Consider the following 17,609-nt stretch of genomic DNA (forward strand, 5'->3'; position numbering starts at 1 on the left):
GTTAAAAACTAGGAATAGTTTATGAATGTCAACTGGAGTCTACACAGGCAATGAAATAACTGACTTAAATCCAACATAATTTGGTTTGATCAAAACCATCACCTTAACTTTTCACACATTTCCTCCCCCACAGTGACCGTGCCCACGTTATCCCCTCCCGTCTGTCGCGTCCCACCACAATAAATCAAGCCCCGCCACCCCATTCCTCCTGGTCCAAAGTAATCATTGAAAACAACTGCAAAAGAACTAAAACATTCAAGTACCTATTTGTCATATGGCACCGAGAGTAAAGAGTACCACAGTTGCATTAACCAGCCCAGCCCCGTCCGAATACTGCCGCTGCAAAAAGAACCATTTGCTTTAAAATTGAGAAATGTACTTCTTCGCTTTTGCATCTGTTCAGAGAAATCAGCACAATGTATTTGTTTATGCACAGATTTGTTCAAAGAAAAACTAAAGCCAAGATGCTTTACTTCGATTTTGTTTCTGGAACACATACATCCAAAGATAGCTTTAATGAAAAAAAAAAAAAAAAAAAAAAAGAAATATATGACTCCAAGTCCACATAGGCTCCTTTACTTCAATCACCCAAAAAGAAAAACTCGCCTTCTCCCGTTATGTTTCATGTTCCTCTTTAGGTTTCATTGATCCATAAAGCAACAGAATCACAACTCATTTAATCCCCTCAAAAGAAAAAAAATCATCACAGAAAAATGTAAGTAAAAAAAAAAAAATGACAATGTTTTCAGGTAAAACAAAAAGGCTTTTTTTTTACCCTCCAGAGAAGTTATTTAAGAGATGGATAGAAAGGCAAGCTGTAGCATGAGCATGAGTGTGTGTATTTGCCCATGTGTTGTGGATAAAAAGGCAAAGAGGAGGAAGGTGAAACTGGAATGTCTTCATCTCTAAACCCTTTAATTGGAAGGCTTTTGTGTTGGAGCAACACCTGTGCACGCCTAATCTTAATGTTTCTGTTCTTTCATTGATATATCGAAGCTTAAACACACACACGCAGAAATGATCAAAAACATATTAGGCCACAATGAATACCAGGATAAGAAATGCAACCAAAGCAACAAAGAAAATGTTTATGTATATATATATCTATATATATATATAGATATATATATGAATTTTATAATATCTATCTCTATTCCTTTAAAGAAGAGCAGGCTCTAAAGCTTATGATTCTGGCGAGGTTTACCAATGCACTGCAGACTGTTTTTACCGGAGAAGACAGGAAGCAAAGAGAAGTAGCAGAAGGAGGGAAATTATAAACTGTTGCATCCATTAGCAGGCAAGAGTAGAGACGGTGAGTAGAGACGTGCAAGAAGAGTCACACTGGAGTTCATGTGTGGAGAAGCATACCCGCCCGTCTCAGGAGCCACAGCTCAAACCAAGACGGGAACACACACACACACACACTCTCGTGTTATAGTGTGGAGCCTCAGGTGACCCGCTGTCAGGATCCGTTTGGAGGATTTTTACCCAGAAGTCTTTGGATGTTGTTGGTGGAGTTTCATGACCGTAACATTGGAGAAAGCGCAGACAACTTTCCCGGGACGGCGTAGTAGCTTATGTGGCGGTTGCGGAGTTTGTGTGGTCGAAAAACACTTTGAAAACAAACAATGCCACAACAACCACTGAAGCGTCCTCGGTCTCATACAGACGTGTGAGGGGCTGGTTTTCTGTAATGGCGGCCAGCCGGTGGAGGTGTGAGGTCCCCTCTTCTTCTCTCAGGTCTCTGGAAGGCACCATAAAGTCCCAGAGCCGTCAGAGCAGAGCTGCTCCCGTATATCTGTCAATCCACAACAAAAACAACCAACAGAAATGAAACCGAACAAAAAAACCGAACTGTGCTTTCTTGACTTTCTACTGGATTTTGTATTGTACGTGTATGTCTGTAGTGCAGTTTGCTAGTTTACAAAAAAAAAAAAGGCAATCCTAATCCATTTGTAGTCCTCCACGTTGGGTGAGGATTATAATAATTATTCTCTCAGGTGAAAAATTAAAAGATGAGTTAGGATGCAATCTCATGTGGAATAGTGGTCCTGTGGAGTGTTTTGTATCAGGCGGTTGCACTGGACAGCTACCAGTGGCACTCCAAATCTGCTCCGCTCTGCAAGAGGACAGCCAGGAAAGGTAGAGCGGGGAAACAAACAGAAAAGAGGGAGAGATGAGAGTGAAAGAAAATACTCTGTTAATTTAACGTCACGTTAACAGGTTTCCGTTCCCGACCTGGGTTTTCGAGGGAAGGTTTTTATACCATCGGCGCAGACAAAAATAAAGTTACAACACCAACACTTCTAGCCTCAGGTTTGTAGAACATTTAATACAAAAATAAATAAATTTGCCGACATAATTCTGTAGCTTTCTGTTCCTGCGGTGGGCGTGGCACAGAGACAGATCGTTATTTGCTTGCGTGCGGCTGCTGAGACGTCAAGTGAGACAGCAATGCATGCGTGTTTGTGTGCCTGTGATGCGAGAGATAGGAACAGACAGGACCAGAAACACCTCATCGCTTATCTACACACACATACACACACACACACTCCTTAAAGTCTAAATGGAGCTCTACATGCTGGAAAGTAGACCAGAAGGGGGACGTAGAGACTGATGGAGGCGTGACAGAGGGGAGTATGCTCTGTGGGTCACCACTATACATGCCTGTAAGAAGGGGTGTGTGTGCGTGTGTATGCATGAGGTTTTGGAAGGAGGGCAGGGGTGGGTTGGGGTTTAACACTTATATATGTGATCACTTACCAAATGAAACAGGAGGGCTGCATTAATCAGAGGGTGAACACACAGTTAGACATGTTGATGCTTCCCTTGCTAGCGTCTTTATACGCGTCTTCTTGCTAAAACCAAATTAACACCTCTTGGACTTTTCCCACATTTTGCCGAAGTATACCCGCAAAATTTGTTGCATTATACGTGGATTTTCTGCAGTGGATCAACACAAAGTGGTGCATATTTGTAAAGTGCGTCTGTCACAAAAAAAAAAACTGAAGCCCAACAAAGTTTGTGGTTGCAACTTGACGAAACCTGTCAAAGCTCAGAGGATGGACAGTTTTGTGTGTGTAACTAAAAAGTATGTATGCACAACAGTAGAGTGGAACCAATTTTACTGTTTTAATAAAGTTCATCTTCACTTTAGAGTGCATATAAGTGTGCATCAGTAACAAACCTATATGGAATGCCTCTGTTTTGTTTTTAGTATGTTAAAAAGGTAAAACTTTTAAGCGTAAAAAGATACAAAGCTGTCAAAGAAGGTAAATTTCCTCCTCAAGTCAATGGTTGGGTAAGCATCAGCCCTAGTGAAAGCTACTGCCACACGCACACACACACACACACATAAAATCCCTTTTTGATGTTAATTATAATCAGATAGATACACAGAAGAATCCACTAAACACATATCACTTGGAGTTCAAACACTCACAGCAGCATTTATCACAACCATGACAAGATGCTAGCTTAGCCTGCTAACTGTTTATCCTGAAATGTAGCTGGGATGGAGGAGCTACAATTACAAATTTAAATTCAATCATTTGAACTAACAGTTTTTCTTAGATTTTTCCTTCTGAAGTTATAAATATTTTTTCGCCATAGTGGAAGAAATATCAAGAGTGGACAAATGTATATGTTTGAAGTTATGATTTAAAGAATGAAATTCTGCAACATTATAATCACAAAACTACATTTTCAGACAACGTCCTTGTTGTGCCGTGTTGAGACCTTCATTTAGCTTAGCTAGTTAAAAAAAAAAAAGTCCCACAGCTTTTAACATTTTGAAACGCTTTGCTCCGTATGTGTGGGACGGTAGAGACAGTAAAACACAGAGAATAAGAGTTCAAAGAATTCTATTAATTAAGTTGGATTTTTGTGAAACAAGTAAACTAAAACTTTATTTCATGGACTACAGACTTAAGTTCACTGTGACAGATGTTTAAAATGGAAAAAGTCAAAAAAAAAAAAAAAGGTCAAACGTATAAAACAAACCAAGTAATGCTTTGAATTTGTCTTGGTCATTTACAGCAGCATGTGAAGAAAGAGACATCAGGGATCTCATAAGGTTTAAAGTAAAACCCAGAATACACATCATGAGCAGCAGCTTTCTGTAAACCGATGAGACTGTTGATGCCAACAGAAGGACAGCTTCCCAGTCCAGAGAAATTAATAGAGATGTTATCAAAACTGCATTACATAGCCTCAAAATGTCAGGACAGTGTTGGTAAGTGTTTTTAAATACAGGTCAGAGGCCAAAGGTTATTTATAGACACTTACGCCATCTTCCTCCTTGTAAGGATTCAGACGGTTGTATACTGCTTCGATAACACTGCGTCTGCAGGAAGAACACAAACAAGGTTGAATATGTTGAGAGTTTAACAGTTCAGGGAATTCAAAGTTAACATGGAGGGAAAGTACACACAAAGGAAAGATGGACAGAAAATACGGGCAACAGTTAAAGAGGACATATGTTGGTACCATAATAGGCGAATATTATTATAACTAATTTTGGGAGCATTAAGGGCAACATTAATAAGATCCCAGTGAAACTATAAAGCTATATCAGGGTTTCCCCCAGTGTATTATAAGCTTAGCGGGATACCAGGCTTTACTTTGCCCAACACCAGGTGAAGTGTTTTATTTTAACATTTTTTTTGTGCAAGTAACAGTGACAGTAAAGATAGATTAAGCTAGGTTTATAGTTGAAGAAACTGAACTGGGCATGAGGGCTGTCCCTGCTCATATGCTATTATTTCCAAGTTATGATGCCGACTTGTGCACTTACGAATCTTTGTAACTTAACATTTTTTAACACAAACATAGTGGGCCGCTAGTGGACTGGCATAGTGTCCCTACCACCGGCTAAGTAGGTTTTCTGTGGGGAAACTCTGTATATATATATATTTATTATGTACAATGCCTTCCAAAAATATTAATAGTCATTGAACATTTTTATTATTAGTTTGCATTACAGTCACAAACTCATTGTTTTTTAAGTTTGTGTTTCTCTCTCTTATATCATACATGAAATAGTGCACAATTGTGAACTGTATGGAAAATGATACCTGATTTTTAAATATTCACATAAAAGGAAAAGACAATCAGAAACGTTTGGTACGCATGTTGTACCAAATTCAATTTCTAATTTTAAATAACTTTTTCCTCTCAGGTTTAGATCAAATGAAACACAAATGAGAATACATCTTAAAACATGGCTTTTATTTCAATCATTACTTCTTAGTTTACCTGAATTCAACGTCGAAATAAATAGAAGCTGTAAAACACGATGGTAGTTTTTAGGTGGGTTAGCATTACACTGTGCTATGGATACATTGGTGGAAAAACAAAACAAACAAAAAAAAAACAGATTTTCTAAAAAAAATTACATCTTCAAAAACAGAAAATATGATTAATTGATCAAAATGATTTATCGCCGAGACCTAATTGTATCGAATCACTTGGTAAAAAGAATCCACCTGTGTATAATTTAACATCAGCATAAATCCAGCTGCTTTCTGGAGGCCTCAGTGGTTTGTTAGAGAACATCAGTGAAGAAAGGCATCATGTAGACAAGAGGAATAATAGGTGGCAGCATTTACTTGCTAGCGAGTCCGCCCCCTGGTGGTAGAGGGGGCATCCCGCTGTCGGAGGCCAGGTTCCTCATCACCGTCACCAGATCCGGAAAAGCGTCTTCTCGGGGCCGAGACAGCATTTCTAAACAGGACAGCAGAACTGCTGTTACACAACGCTTATTACTGCCAAGATCGCCAGTAGAAAGAAAAAGAGTGAGGAGAAGGGAGTTATTGGAGGACGTGAGGACGGAAACCGCACAAGTGAATTTTTTTTTTTAAAGTGTCTGAACGAGAGGCTCACAGCTGAGTGGCATGAAGCCAGGTCGATGTTCAGCCAGAGCATTCCTTTCAGTCTGTCCTCTCCCCTTCTACTCTCTCTCTTCCTTGTTCTCCACAAATTAGACAATAGCCCGAGTCAAACATGTTTGCTCAAACTCACCTGGACCAAAAGTTTCTTCTATCAGGTAAAAGTCACCATTCGTGGCAAGTTACGTACAAGCTACCGTATTTTCAAGTGTATCTTCAGACATTAAACTAAACATCTTTATAATTAATTCTGTGAGGCAGAGAGAGACATGAAACAAGCTGATAAGGTCTGGTTTTATAGGAATTATCAGCTAGGAATAAAATCTTACAGGAAAGGGCTACACTTTAAGCAAAATATCTCATGAATCAGGAAGGAAAATAAGGAGGGAGATGGGAGGGTAGAAAACAGCCTATAGAACAGAGACAGATCAGGGAATTCATCCAAACAACACAGGGCAAGAAAAGGAGGGGAAATGGAGAAGAAGAGAAGGGAATAAAGGAGGGAGATGGTTCCTGAAATGAAAAAACAAGCTATAAAGTATCATTCTTTGAATATGAACAAGACATAATTCAGTTGGAACATCCATAATAATACGATTAATATAAAAACAAATGTTTAAAATGAGATCACCTTTAGAAGAAAACAAAATGTTCCATTATTCCTGAAAGCTGTGGTATGCAAATAAATCATTTTACAGCAAATGGTGAATAAAGTTAAAGCTTTCATCATTCTAGGTTCCCATGATGTTTTCACCTTAGATAAACAACTAGAAGAAATTAGCTCTCAGCTTTTACCTTCCACTCGAGCCTCCAGATATTTGTTGACCTCAGCTTCTCTCCTCACAGCTTCCTCGGATACTTTGGGAGCATTGGGCAAACAGACTAAAACAATACTCATGTTATCTCGACTTCCCTAGATGGATGACAGGAGGAGGGGAAACAAAACACTGAATTAATATTGAGCACATTAAGAAAAAGCCCAATAACACAGAGCACACAGCCCTTCAGGTATTTCCAAAATCGTGAATTGTTAACCTGAGAGTGAGAGCTGCTTTTAGTTTGAAGAAGAAGCTTTTATTTTAGTTTTGCTTTTCTGCTCACGCATCTGATCTAGTCCTTTAGCAGTGTTCAGACCTGGACTTCGTTTTCCCCCTTAGAGAACTTTCTTATCATAGTACCAAATCGCTTCTACAGAGAAACATTCACCGCAGAAGGAAATAGGAAATAGTCTTGTGTACAAGAAGTTAAAGGGACTTTAAGTACTTCGAGTCAATGGCCCAGAGCAAGAGAGAAGAGGTGAAGAAGTGTGAGCAGGCAGGTAGGAATGGGTGAAAAAAGGGCATCAGCAAAAATGAAAAGAATGATTAAAAGCTGAATGAGGAGGACAAGATAGCGTCAGATTCGTTCTCAAGAATTAGAACATTAATGGAAATTATCTCACATAAACCTTAATAAATCTAAAATAATCATTTGTTGTCCAGGAGACTAATACAAGTACAAATTGCATACAACAAATACATCAGCTAATATTAAATGTGTATGCTAGGATCTTGATGGGCTGTTGTATTTGTATCCGAAACCAATTTTAAAGTAAGAGAGGAAGTCACTCTTGAGTTGAAACACTGAGTTACTTTAAAAGTGAAGAAATATCTGCTGCTTTTAAACATCATCTGGCAGGATTCTGGGAACCTGATGAACAAGACAGAATGACAGACGAGATATAAAGGATTTGTAAGTAAGGATTTAAGATCCTATGACGCCTCCATGATATATTTCTTGTCAAAGCTAAGAGTCTTGTGAAGTGTTATCAAGTTGCTGTCAGGATGGAATGGCTTCTTGCAAAGTAAATGTGAGCTATTATTCACAGTCTCAGATGTGAGGAAAGAGGGTTAAAGCTTGAAAACTTTCATCCATGTCTGAGACTTTTATTTTGAAATAAGAGGAAGTAGTACCCAACTCCTACTGCCAGCTCTCTGAAATGACTGACAACATTCAGCTACAAAAATCCTGTAAATTGTGTGGCTGCTTTTTCCTGCAAGAGGAAAATAAATAACTACGTTTGTATTTAACAGTTTTCTTAAATAGTGTGGACTGAAGGTCACAACACGAGATTAATGAAACCTTTACTGTTTTAGTGAATATACAAAATGAGAAATTTGTACAAAGACAACCTTATAATTGGGCACAAATATGAAAATATGTGGACCAGTCAAACTGGGTCTTTATGTTACACATAATCTTTAACAGGGTCTCATTGCCAAACCTTTACTGTATGTACACACATTTCCTTTTAGGTTTCTAGTTTGCATCCAAAACATTCTCTAAAGCTCATCTTCTTGTGAGCCTAGTGTCATGTATCAGCTTGTATCATAGTTAAAACCATATTCGTAAACAATGTGGCCACCTATAACCACTAGACTCACATCTCTTTTGTGCATTTCTATTGATGCTCAATAGTTTAAAGACTCGCACCCCATCAAGCCCATGCTGAAAAACAAATGTCCACATACCTTGTGCAGGCAGGTATCCACCACTTCGTTACAGACCCTCTCCAGGTCATCACACACCTCTAGTCTAGATTTCACAAATTCACACAATTCCTCATTGGACATGACATCCCAGATGCCATCACAAGCCAGAATAATGAACTGATCTTGTTCCGGCGCCCGAACCATCACGTACACTTCCGGTTCAGGGCTAACCAGCTGCTCCGTGGGGCCCTTGCCATCCACACACTTGTAATCATAGTCCCCCAAAGCTCTCGAGACCGCCAAGGACCCGTTAACTCTCTGGATCATTACCGAGCCTCCCGCGTTCTGGATGCGCTCCCTCTCGCGGGGGTTGCAAGGCTTGTGGTCGAGCGTAGAGAAGCACACCTGCGAGTTGCGGTACAGAACGGCTCGGGAATCCCCGCAGTTAATAAAGAAAAAGTGCTCTGGCGACAGGAGAATCCCCACCGCCGTTGAGCCACTGCGGTCCATGCCGTTCCGGAGGTCGGAGAAGCTGCGCATGTGCTCGTCGATCCTCAGGAAGCCCGTGCGGATGCCAGCTTTCACGGCCCCCACAGCGGGAGGAGAAAGAGCTTGAGAGTCAGAGCTGCAACCGTCTGGTCCGACTTGCGAGCCTTGTTTGCCGCCAGTGCCTACGCTCGCAGTGATTATGTGTTCGAGAAGGTGCTTCGAGCAGTAGGTGGCGACCCTGGATCCAGCGTGGCCGTCGTACACGGCGAAGAAAGACCAATCGGTCATGCCGGGAGCCTGAAGTCCCAGCACAGCCGTGTGAGCATCCTCCATCTCCACCCGCCAGCCCTGCATGGAGCTCAACCCGTAGCGCAGTCCGTTCCCCTCGCCATGAGAGTTGTGCTTCTCCGTTTTGGGTTTGTCCAGAAACGCTCCCATGCCTCGGCCTTAGACAGACGGAGCCCCTGCTTCCTGTGGCGGAGACACAAAGAGAAGCAAGGAACATGAAATGGAATGCTAATAACTGGCCATTTTGACAAATATTTGGACATTAGTTATTGTATCCTTTATGACAAGGATGCAATCATGAGTAAAAAGACGTAAAACAACAAAGAGAACAAAGACGTTTAGTTGAAAATATCAATTATTTTGTATACATTTTAAAAGTTCTCTTCAGATCAGATTTTTTATATTTAATCAAATCTTGAATATGGCCCAATATCTTACAAAAAATCTTGGTCGCACATATTTATCTTTAATTAAAAATAATATAATGCTGAAAGTATTTACAGATGCAACTAGAAATTATCTGGTCACCAGAATCAAACACTTTTCTGCTATATAATATCATAAATCCTACTTTTCTCTGGTTAGTGAACATTTATACCAGATACCAAACTCTGTAGAGCAGATGCTATTACTGAATGAAGACAACTCAAACTGGGCATTTTCAGTATCAATCAGGCATTAAAATATGAAATCAGAAAGAAAGACTGGCATGAAGTTATTTTAAAGGAAAATTTATTTTACACAACATTCAGTCAGGATAATTAAAAAAGGGAAAGAGAGACTTTCAGTAGATAGCAGGAAGACTGAACACATTACAGCAATATCAAGCTCAGTTTAGTCACCCAAATCCAAAGACATTTTGGAACAAGCTAAATCAGATATCAAAAATGCCCAGCAGTAAATGCAAGCTTCCCCTCATTTGTTGTCCTCAAATGGCAAAGAAATCCCCAGAAAAAGTCTCCATCAAAAAGTCTACACAGTTATTATTATTATAGGAATCGGACAACCAAAGGCATCAGACATCTGTCTGGACTTTGCTAATTTAGAATAGTTTCCCTCAGAATGAAACCAGTGCAATCCCCAAAAGCAAACATTTGTCACAGAAGTAAACATATTTCAGTTTGTTTATACTTAACTATATTAAAAAGTTCTAAATTTCCTTCCCCCCCCCCAATTGAACAGAATTAGTAATTATATAATCTGCATCTATGATCCCAAATGATGGCCTAAAACTCTGAACCCTTGTGCAACAAAGCCAAAAATAGCACAACGCACTTTAGTTTATACTTAAAAAGACAGAGGAGTGAGCTTAAAAGCTTCTTTGGCCAATGGAAACTGGCAACCCAAGGCATTAACAAACTGTCGAAGAGGATGTTGTCTCCAGCAATAACTGCACCTGCATTAGCTAAATGTTTCATGGCAGATACTAATTCTGCATTGAGCCTGTACTGATCGTTTAGATAATGTGAGAGGAGAGTCTATAACTGTATTGATTGTCACAGTACTTAACTGCACCCTGGCCATTGAAATTGTCTTTTTAACATGCACGACATCAATAAATGCAACTTATAAATACACTGTAGGCCTATTTGATGATCTACTCTTCTAATGTCAATTGTATAGATGGAGCTAAAAGGCTGAAGGTCATGTTTTATTGAAGATGGGTAACATCCAACTCATCTCCATTAGGAGGAAAATGTATTACGTTATTATTACAGCTCAAATAAAAAAAGGTTGCAGTTTTATCAGCATGCTGTGGAATCAAAGGATGCACAACACTGCTGCTTAATCTACAGCAGTGTTGTGCAACAGAGATGCAATAGTTCTCCTATAAGGACAACAACATCCACTGGCTGACCTGGATCCACAAAGTAAGACATTTAAACTGCTCTGTACAGTCATCCTCTTAACTTCAACCACAGCACAGCAAACACTTCCCACACAACAAAGTTGAACTAAATTTACACGCCCGTGTTTTTAAGAGCAACGGGAAGGTCCGTCAGATGTTTTGGGGTTTACAATCCCTGTGGCCAGTGACCAGTTCCAAGGTTTAGAAACGTTAGCCTTTCCAAAAACCCTGAAGGTTTCTGTAATTTCCAGAAGGATTGAAGTCCTTTTTATGAGTTGCCAGGGGAGAAGCCAGAGTGACCCGAGCTTTTTCTGGCTCTATGGAGTAGAGTGCAACAAGGCTTGCGCCGTCCCCCACCTATTGCTATTCACAGATTGTTTTCTCTCAGATTTAGCAGTCTTGAAATATTTCTAGTTGTGAAAAATAACAGTGGTAGTGTGAAAAGGAGTGCAAGCTATTAGTTTTTTAAAATTTATTATTAACTCTGTTTGGAAAACGGTAGTTGTGTGCAGTTTGCCTGTTAGACAAACATCTATTGGTTCTACCCAAGCAGGCAGTCTAACTAGATAATACAGCATGTTACTCTGAAAAGAGGAGAATGGCAAAAAGGTGCAACATTCTGACCAATAAGCCTTTTAAACTATTACTACATTTAGTTGGTGTTTATTCAATATCTTTGCCTTGGGTTCTGTGTACATAAACAATATGGACAATACTAGTATAACTGTAATAACCAATGTGCTGGGTTATGTTGGTAACAAATGGAATTAGGCCTGTCAGGATAGCAAATTTTACAGGACGATAATATTGTTGGTTTAAGACCATTGTGAAGTAATGTAAATGTAATGGCACAATAATGCAAGAATACATTCTATAAACTTTAAATTATAACAAGCATTTAACACTGGAACTGGAAGATATTTCAAATATCCAAAATTAATAAACAAAAATAACAGAAAGAAAACTAATAAAATTAATTATGAAGTCTCTGTATATAAAATTGTCCTTCAAAAAAAAAAAAAACTTCCCAACTCATGACAATCTTATGCAGGATGGCATCTACTGTTCATCGTGAGAAAAGTTTGATAAGGAAACTCTGTAGGGCAATAAAAGGTTTTAAAAAATAAAACTATAAACCATAAAAGGCAAAGTACAAAACCGTTTATCTGCAGGGTTTTCTGATCAATTTTACTTTATTATAGAAGAAAAGTCACCTGCTAAAAGAAATACTTGAGATCAAGTTTAATGGGAACATGATGAAGCATAACAACCACTATTTCTCAAACAGGAGACTTTGCTATTCTAATACAAAATATCATATAATCCACAGTAAAACTCTGGGAAGTGAAAACAGCACAGCGGTGGATGTTAGTCATGAGACAGAAGAACAGCACCGCAATGCTGGAGGAGAGTGTTGCATATCTTTCACGTTCCTTTATGGGGTGCAGATGTATTTAAGGCTCGTAAAGATAATAAAACTTACCCTTCTTGAATTTAATTATGCCACTAAATTATTTTCGTTCGTTCTGTTTGAAAGGTGGCCAACGGACTGGCTCGGCAGCACCACAACCTCTGTTCTCAGACAGCTTTAACAAGTTAACTCAATTTACCCTTCAGCTGCTGATGGGCTCCACACAGGGCCAGATTATCCTGTCAAACACAGACGTCTGTCTGAGAGCATCGGTAGCAAAAGATCTCTATTAACTTCTGTTTTAACTGTTTATCAACAAACTACTGATAGGGAATAGAATTATGAATGCTAAGTTTCCACATTTTGTAACCCTCTTTTAGAGCTACAAAGTTAAAAAGTTATTTTTCTAATCTGGTTTTACTCATCAGTTCTAATCCCTATGCAGTGTCATCTGGGCCACGCAGTGCATAGTTTTGTTACACGGATGTCCCTTAATGTTTATTATAAGTGGAAATAAAAATCTAAATATCAGCACTGTGCAATATATAGATATGGAAGCAGTAATTCATGATATCTAAATAGAAATGAATCCAGAAACATATTTATAGCCCCCAGGATCAAATATAAAAATCACTCACTTTCCAGATTGTTGCACCGCAGCTGTGGAGGAAGCTTCCTTAGTTCCCATGTTGTCTTGAGAGTCACAACTTATTTAGAAAGGAACTGAAGGCATTTTAATTTAAGCGTGCCGTTCCTTAAGATAACTTTAAATATTACTTTATTTGTATATAATTATGATTTCTGCCTTTTCAGTCATGTTTCTACTTTTAAGCTCTGTCTTTGTGACTTATTGCTGAAAGGTGCTACATTAATAATATTTATTTAATACTTTATTACTATACTTTATATACTAAATTTATTAAATACTTCCAAAAGTCTCAATCAGAATCAATCCAGCCTTTTTCCTAGAGCCTCTTTTATACAGATAGAAAATAATCTCCTTCTTAGCACTTAGTCTACATGTTTAGTGGTATACACATATAATCAAACATTTCAAAAATGACAATCTACAGTACCTCACTGTGACTTCTTAAGTGCTTCAGTATTACTAGATTTTGGTAATCTAATGGCATAACCCAATATTTTGTAGATGTGCAAATTTTCATAACGAGGTAAAGGTAATGTTTTTTTATATAAATATATATATATATATATATATATATATATAGCACATTATTTAAAGGGTTACATATCTTTATAAAACCTTGCATCCCACTCTGCTGTATTTTATCCAATGATCTAAAGAAAGCTGTAGTCTTTCTTACAGCCAATGAAATATGTTAAACTGACTGGTAAAGATATTGAAATTAAAATATCCAAGTCCTGCAACAGTAAAAGATGTAATTATCATCCAATTAGAATAGTAGGGGAGCTGGTGCCCATCTCTAATGGCCTCTGGACGGGTTGCCAGTCCATCGAAGGGCAGCATTGAGACACATACTAATACCTAGGAGCAATTTAGAAATGCTCACTTATCCCATCTAACAATTGTTGGATTGTTAGAGAAAACTAACAATCTAAAGAAATTGGAGTTCCCAGTAAGCACCCATGGGGAGAATGTGCAACAACTGAATCAATGAGTTTCTTGCTGCAAGCAAACAGTGCCAAGAAATGTGCTACCATGCAGCCCTCATGCATTTTATTTCTCCAAATTCAGCACTTCAACCTCCATCTCAACACTGATTGTGATCTGTGTATTCAGCTTCGCTAAATAAAACACTTGGAGAAACTAAGGATCACAGTGGAAAAAGGCAGTCATGTTTACTATAATAATAAACATGTCTGTTTTTACAAAAAGTGTAAAATATTCTTTGGAGACTTATTATTCTGTTAGTGACTGAATGGTAAAACTTTTCAGAACATTGCCACTGAAAAATATGTCGTGTGTGAATCAATATTACAGTTATGGTGTTATTAATATATAATCAGCCCAGTGTTTACTTAGCCGACTTCTTAATGAAGCTGAAACAAAGTCAATACAGCCAATTCTGATATAATCCATTTCTAGATACACACTTATATTGCATTTAAGCCAAGAGCTTATCTTTCTGCTGATTAGGCATCCATTATATACAGCCGCTTCTCATACAGTGAAAAACTAAAATGTTTCAGGACTAGTTGGTTTAGCAGGACAACTGCAGTGATATTGCAGATTACAATTGCGTTTTGTTTTGTTTTGTTTTTTTATTTTAAAAAAAATGTCGAGATGAAAACCCTTGGATGATCATCACTTAAGTCTTTCTAAAAGTTGTCAATTTCCAGGAACAAAAGCGGCACATCATTACAATGGCGTCTGGGGTTGTGGAGTATTACTGGACCAGATAGGAGTCTATCGGACCGTGGCTGAAGAGCAGGGAAGTAAATGTGTCTTGATATAGTAGACGGTGAGTGGTTTCTTGGCAGTAAAGAGGGCATCTGTGCTTGTATGTACCTGCTCTCTCTCGATCTACAAGCTTCCCAGCTCCAAATTTATCTTCCGGGCATCAAAAGTTAAGATCTGATCAGGCTGAGGGAAAAGAGGTCACACCACATGATTAAATGGTTTTAGGAGTTAACTAAATTCCTGTGGGATAAAACGTACTAATAGATGAAAAGTGCTTGTACAATACCCAAACTCAAATTGTAAGCAGTGTTATTAGAACATGTATATAATGTAATCCATCTCTCCCTCTTGATAGGAAAACCCTCGAGCTATTTCGAGGTTTCCAGTCAACCTCGAATGTAGAGCCGCATGTGACGTAATTCAGATGACAGGCGTAGCCAAGCATAGATAGATAAATATCCCTGGAAGAGGCACAGGCTTGTTATCTGTACGGCGGTATGGGGAGATTTTAAAAAGTTATCATTATAAAACCACTCTTCAAGTAACACAGCAGTCAGCTGGTGTCAGCTGACTGTCAACAATAAACAATACAACATGCTAATAAATAAAATGCATGTAGTAGAAAAGTCCCATTCAATTATAGGAATGGGCATATTAATACTTAATTAAACAATGGAATGATAATATACACTCCTGTGGTAAAAATTACAGCCTTTTATACTTTAATGTTGAAATATAGGTCAAAACAAAACCAACAGGAGTATATATTAGTGACTAGCTCAATGAAGGACACTTGTTGCAAACACCAAGCCTAATTTTAGATATTAATATACATATTAAAATTAAACACCTTATCTACCTTTTTATGGGGAGGAATATAACAATTATTAACTCTACCAAAACTATTTACCAATAGTTACCCCCCATATGCAATAAGAACTCCAGCAGCTCATAATTTCTGCTGATGAATGTTTTGAAAACACCTTTTGAGCCTTGCTGTACATATAGATACTGTATCTGCATTTTTTGAATCTTTGCGAGGACTGCTCTAAGTTGCTTTTTATATTGACAGCATGTTATATGTTATTTTTATTTTGTCTACAATTGCTACTCAGTGGTGGTTGTTGTGTGTCTTGTCTCTATGCTGCTGTAACTGCGAAATAATTTCCCTGCTGGGATGAGTAAAGTAATTATATTCTATTCTAAACCAAACCAAAACAGGGAACTGAGCAAGTACTTTTTTAAAAAGACACATAAATACACATCTTTAATAATTCTACACAGCGTTGTTTTTAAAGCCTCTGCTTCACTAAATCTTAGGCCACTTGCATTAAAGGATAACCAGCTAGCGAACTTCACAGCTGTCAAAAGTGTTGTCTTGTGTTGCATGTTAGCCAAGTGCTAGGCGTCAGGACGAGGCGTTACTTACGTTGTAGGAAAGGCACCGTTTCAGTCTGTCCACCTTCGGGTGCCTACTGCAGATGTGAGAAAGCCCACAGGTTTGCTGGTGATGAGTGGTGGGAAATTGCTCGGTGCTGTTAGCCACTTTCGGTTTTTGGCCCCTGCTCGTAGGCTAGCCAGCATTTCACACGACGAATTCTCCCTTTAGCATGTCCCTGCATCGCAATGAGGCCTTTAGATACATGTTTCCTATCGTGAACACAAAGAACACAAATTGTTAACGCTGTCCGAGGTTGCTGGCTAAGAGAAAGAACGGCTCTACTTGAGAGAATACGTTTAAGATTTTAAAAGTCAAGCTAATTTGAGGCTAAAGCTAAATGGACGAGGCAAATGACGTTCCTTTTCAGCTCCCACTTTAGGGGCGGGAGAGTCATACTAGTCTCTGTTGTGATTGGGCAATGGTTGTTAAAAGTCAAGACGTCATTGGCCAAAAACTGTGTCAATCAGAATTTATGAGCGGCATGGTGTGAATTGTACAAATGTGGATGTTTGTGTTAGGTAAGTGTGCGTGATTTTTACTTTTCCACGGTTACTGGTACAAGCACGCAGGTTTAGGATGCCAGCCAATATATCCTTTTTTTGCTAGCAGGTTTCTTGACATGGCTTACCAACAAAAGCGCAGGGATAATCAATCAAATACAGCAATGAATGACTTCACCCTTGCACTAATCCCACTTTTAAGTGTCTTGGAACAGTTTTCATAGCAGTGAAATCTCTGCTTCACTGCTTATTCAGGGATGAGACTGCATAAATTATCCTATTTGTCTTCTGTTGAAAGAAACTGAAAAACCAACAAATCAAGGACTCAGACAAATGCAAGGCTTATAAAATCCAAGAAAAATGAAATGAAGAGTGGTGGAAAGACAAGGAAAAAAATGTGATAATTTATCCCTCTCTCCCCATGCCCACTTAAAGTACAACATACAAAATCTACAAGGTTACATTTACAGATATAATTTGTAACACTGAATTTTCTTAAATGATTCATTTATCCTAAGCTAAATACATCACATGCCATCAGTTGCAGCTTTTAATATGGACATTTGGCTCACTGTCCCACCCATCATGGCCCTTTGGCCCCCAAAAATTGGTTAAGACATCAATCCATCCATTTTCTAACACCCTTGTCCCCTAGTGGGGTCAGGAGGGGTGCTGGTGCCTATCTCCAGCTAAAGTTCCGGGCGAGAGGTGGGGTCACCTTGGACAGGCCGCCAGTCTGTCGCAGGGCAACACAGAGACAGACAGGGCAAACAACCATGCACACACACACACTCACTCACTGTGGGAGGAAGCCGGAGTACCCAGAGAGAACCCAAGCATGCACAGGGAGAACATGCAAACTCCGTGCAGAAAGACCCCAGGCCGGGAA

General features: G+C 38.9%; 1 protein-coding gene across 2 annotated transcripts; it reads right to left on the minus strand.

Moving 5' to 3' along the window:
- Positions 1 to 454: 454 nt before the first annotated feature.
- On the minus strand, positions 455 to 16,606 carry ppm1ba (protein phosphatase, Mg2+/Mn2+ dependent, 1Ba). Of its 2 annotated transcripts, XM_028006153.1 has the most exons (7): positions 16,209 to 16,606; positions 8,399 to 9,319; positions 6,684 to 6,801; positions 5,610 to 5,724; positions 4,288 to 4,345; positions 2,764 to 2,780; positions 455 to 2,119 (listed from the first exon to the last, which is right to left on the minus strand). In XM_028006153.1, coding segments are annotated over exons 2-7 (1,197 nt in total). In that variant the 5' UTR covers positions 9,287 to 9,319; positions 16,209 to 16,606; the 3' UTR covers positions 455 to 2,118. The 2 variants fall into 2 exon arrangements, with proteins under 2 accessions (XP_027861954.1, XP_027861953.1); XM_028006152.1 differs by lacking the exon at positions 2,764 to 2,780.
- Between the last annotated feature and the right edge of the window lie 1,003 nt (positions 16,607 to 17,609).

Source organism: Xiphophorus couchianus, chromosome 22 (genome assembly GCF_001444195.1).
Source record: "Xiphophorus couchianus chromosome 22, X_couchianus-1.0, whole genome shotgun sequence".
Classification (NCBI taxonomy): Eukaryota; Metazoa; Chordata; class Actinopteri; order Cyprinodontiformes; family Poeciliidae; genus Xiphophorus; species Xiphophorus couchianus.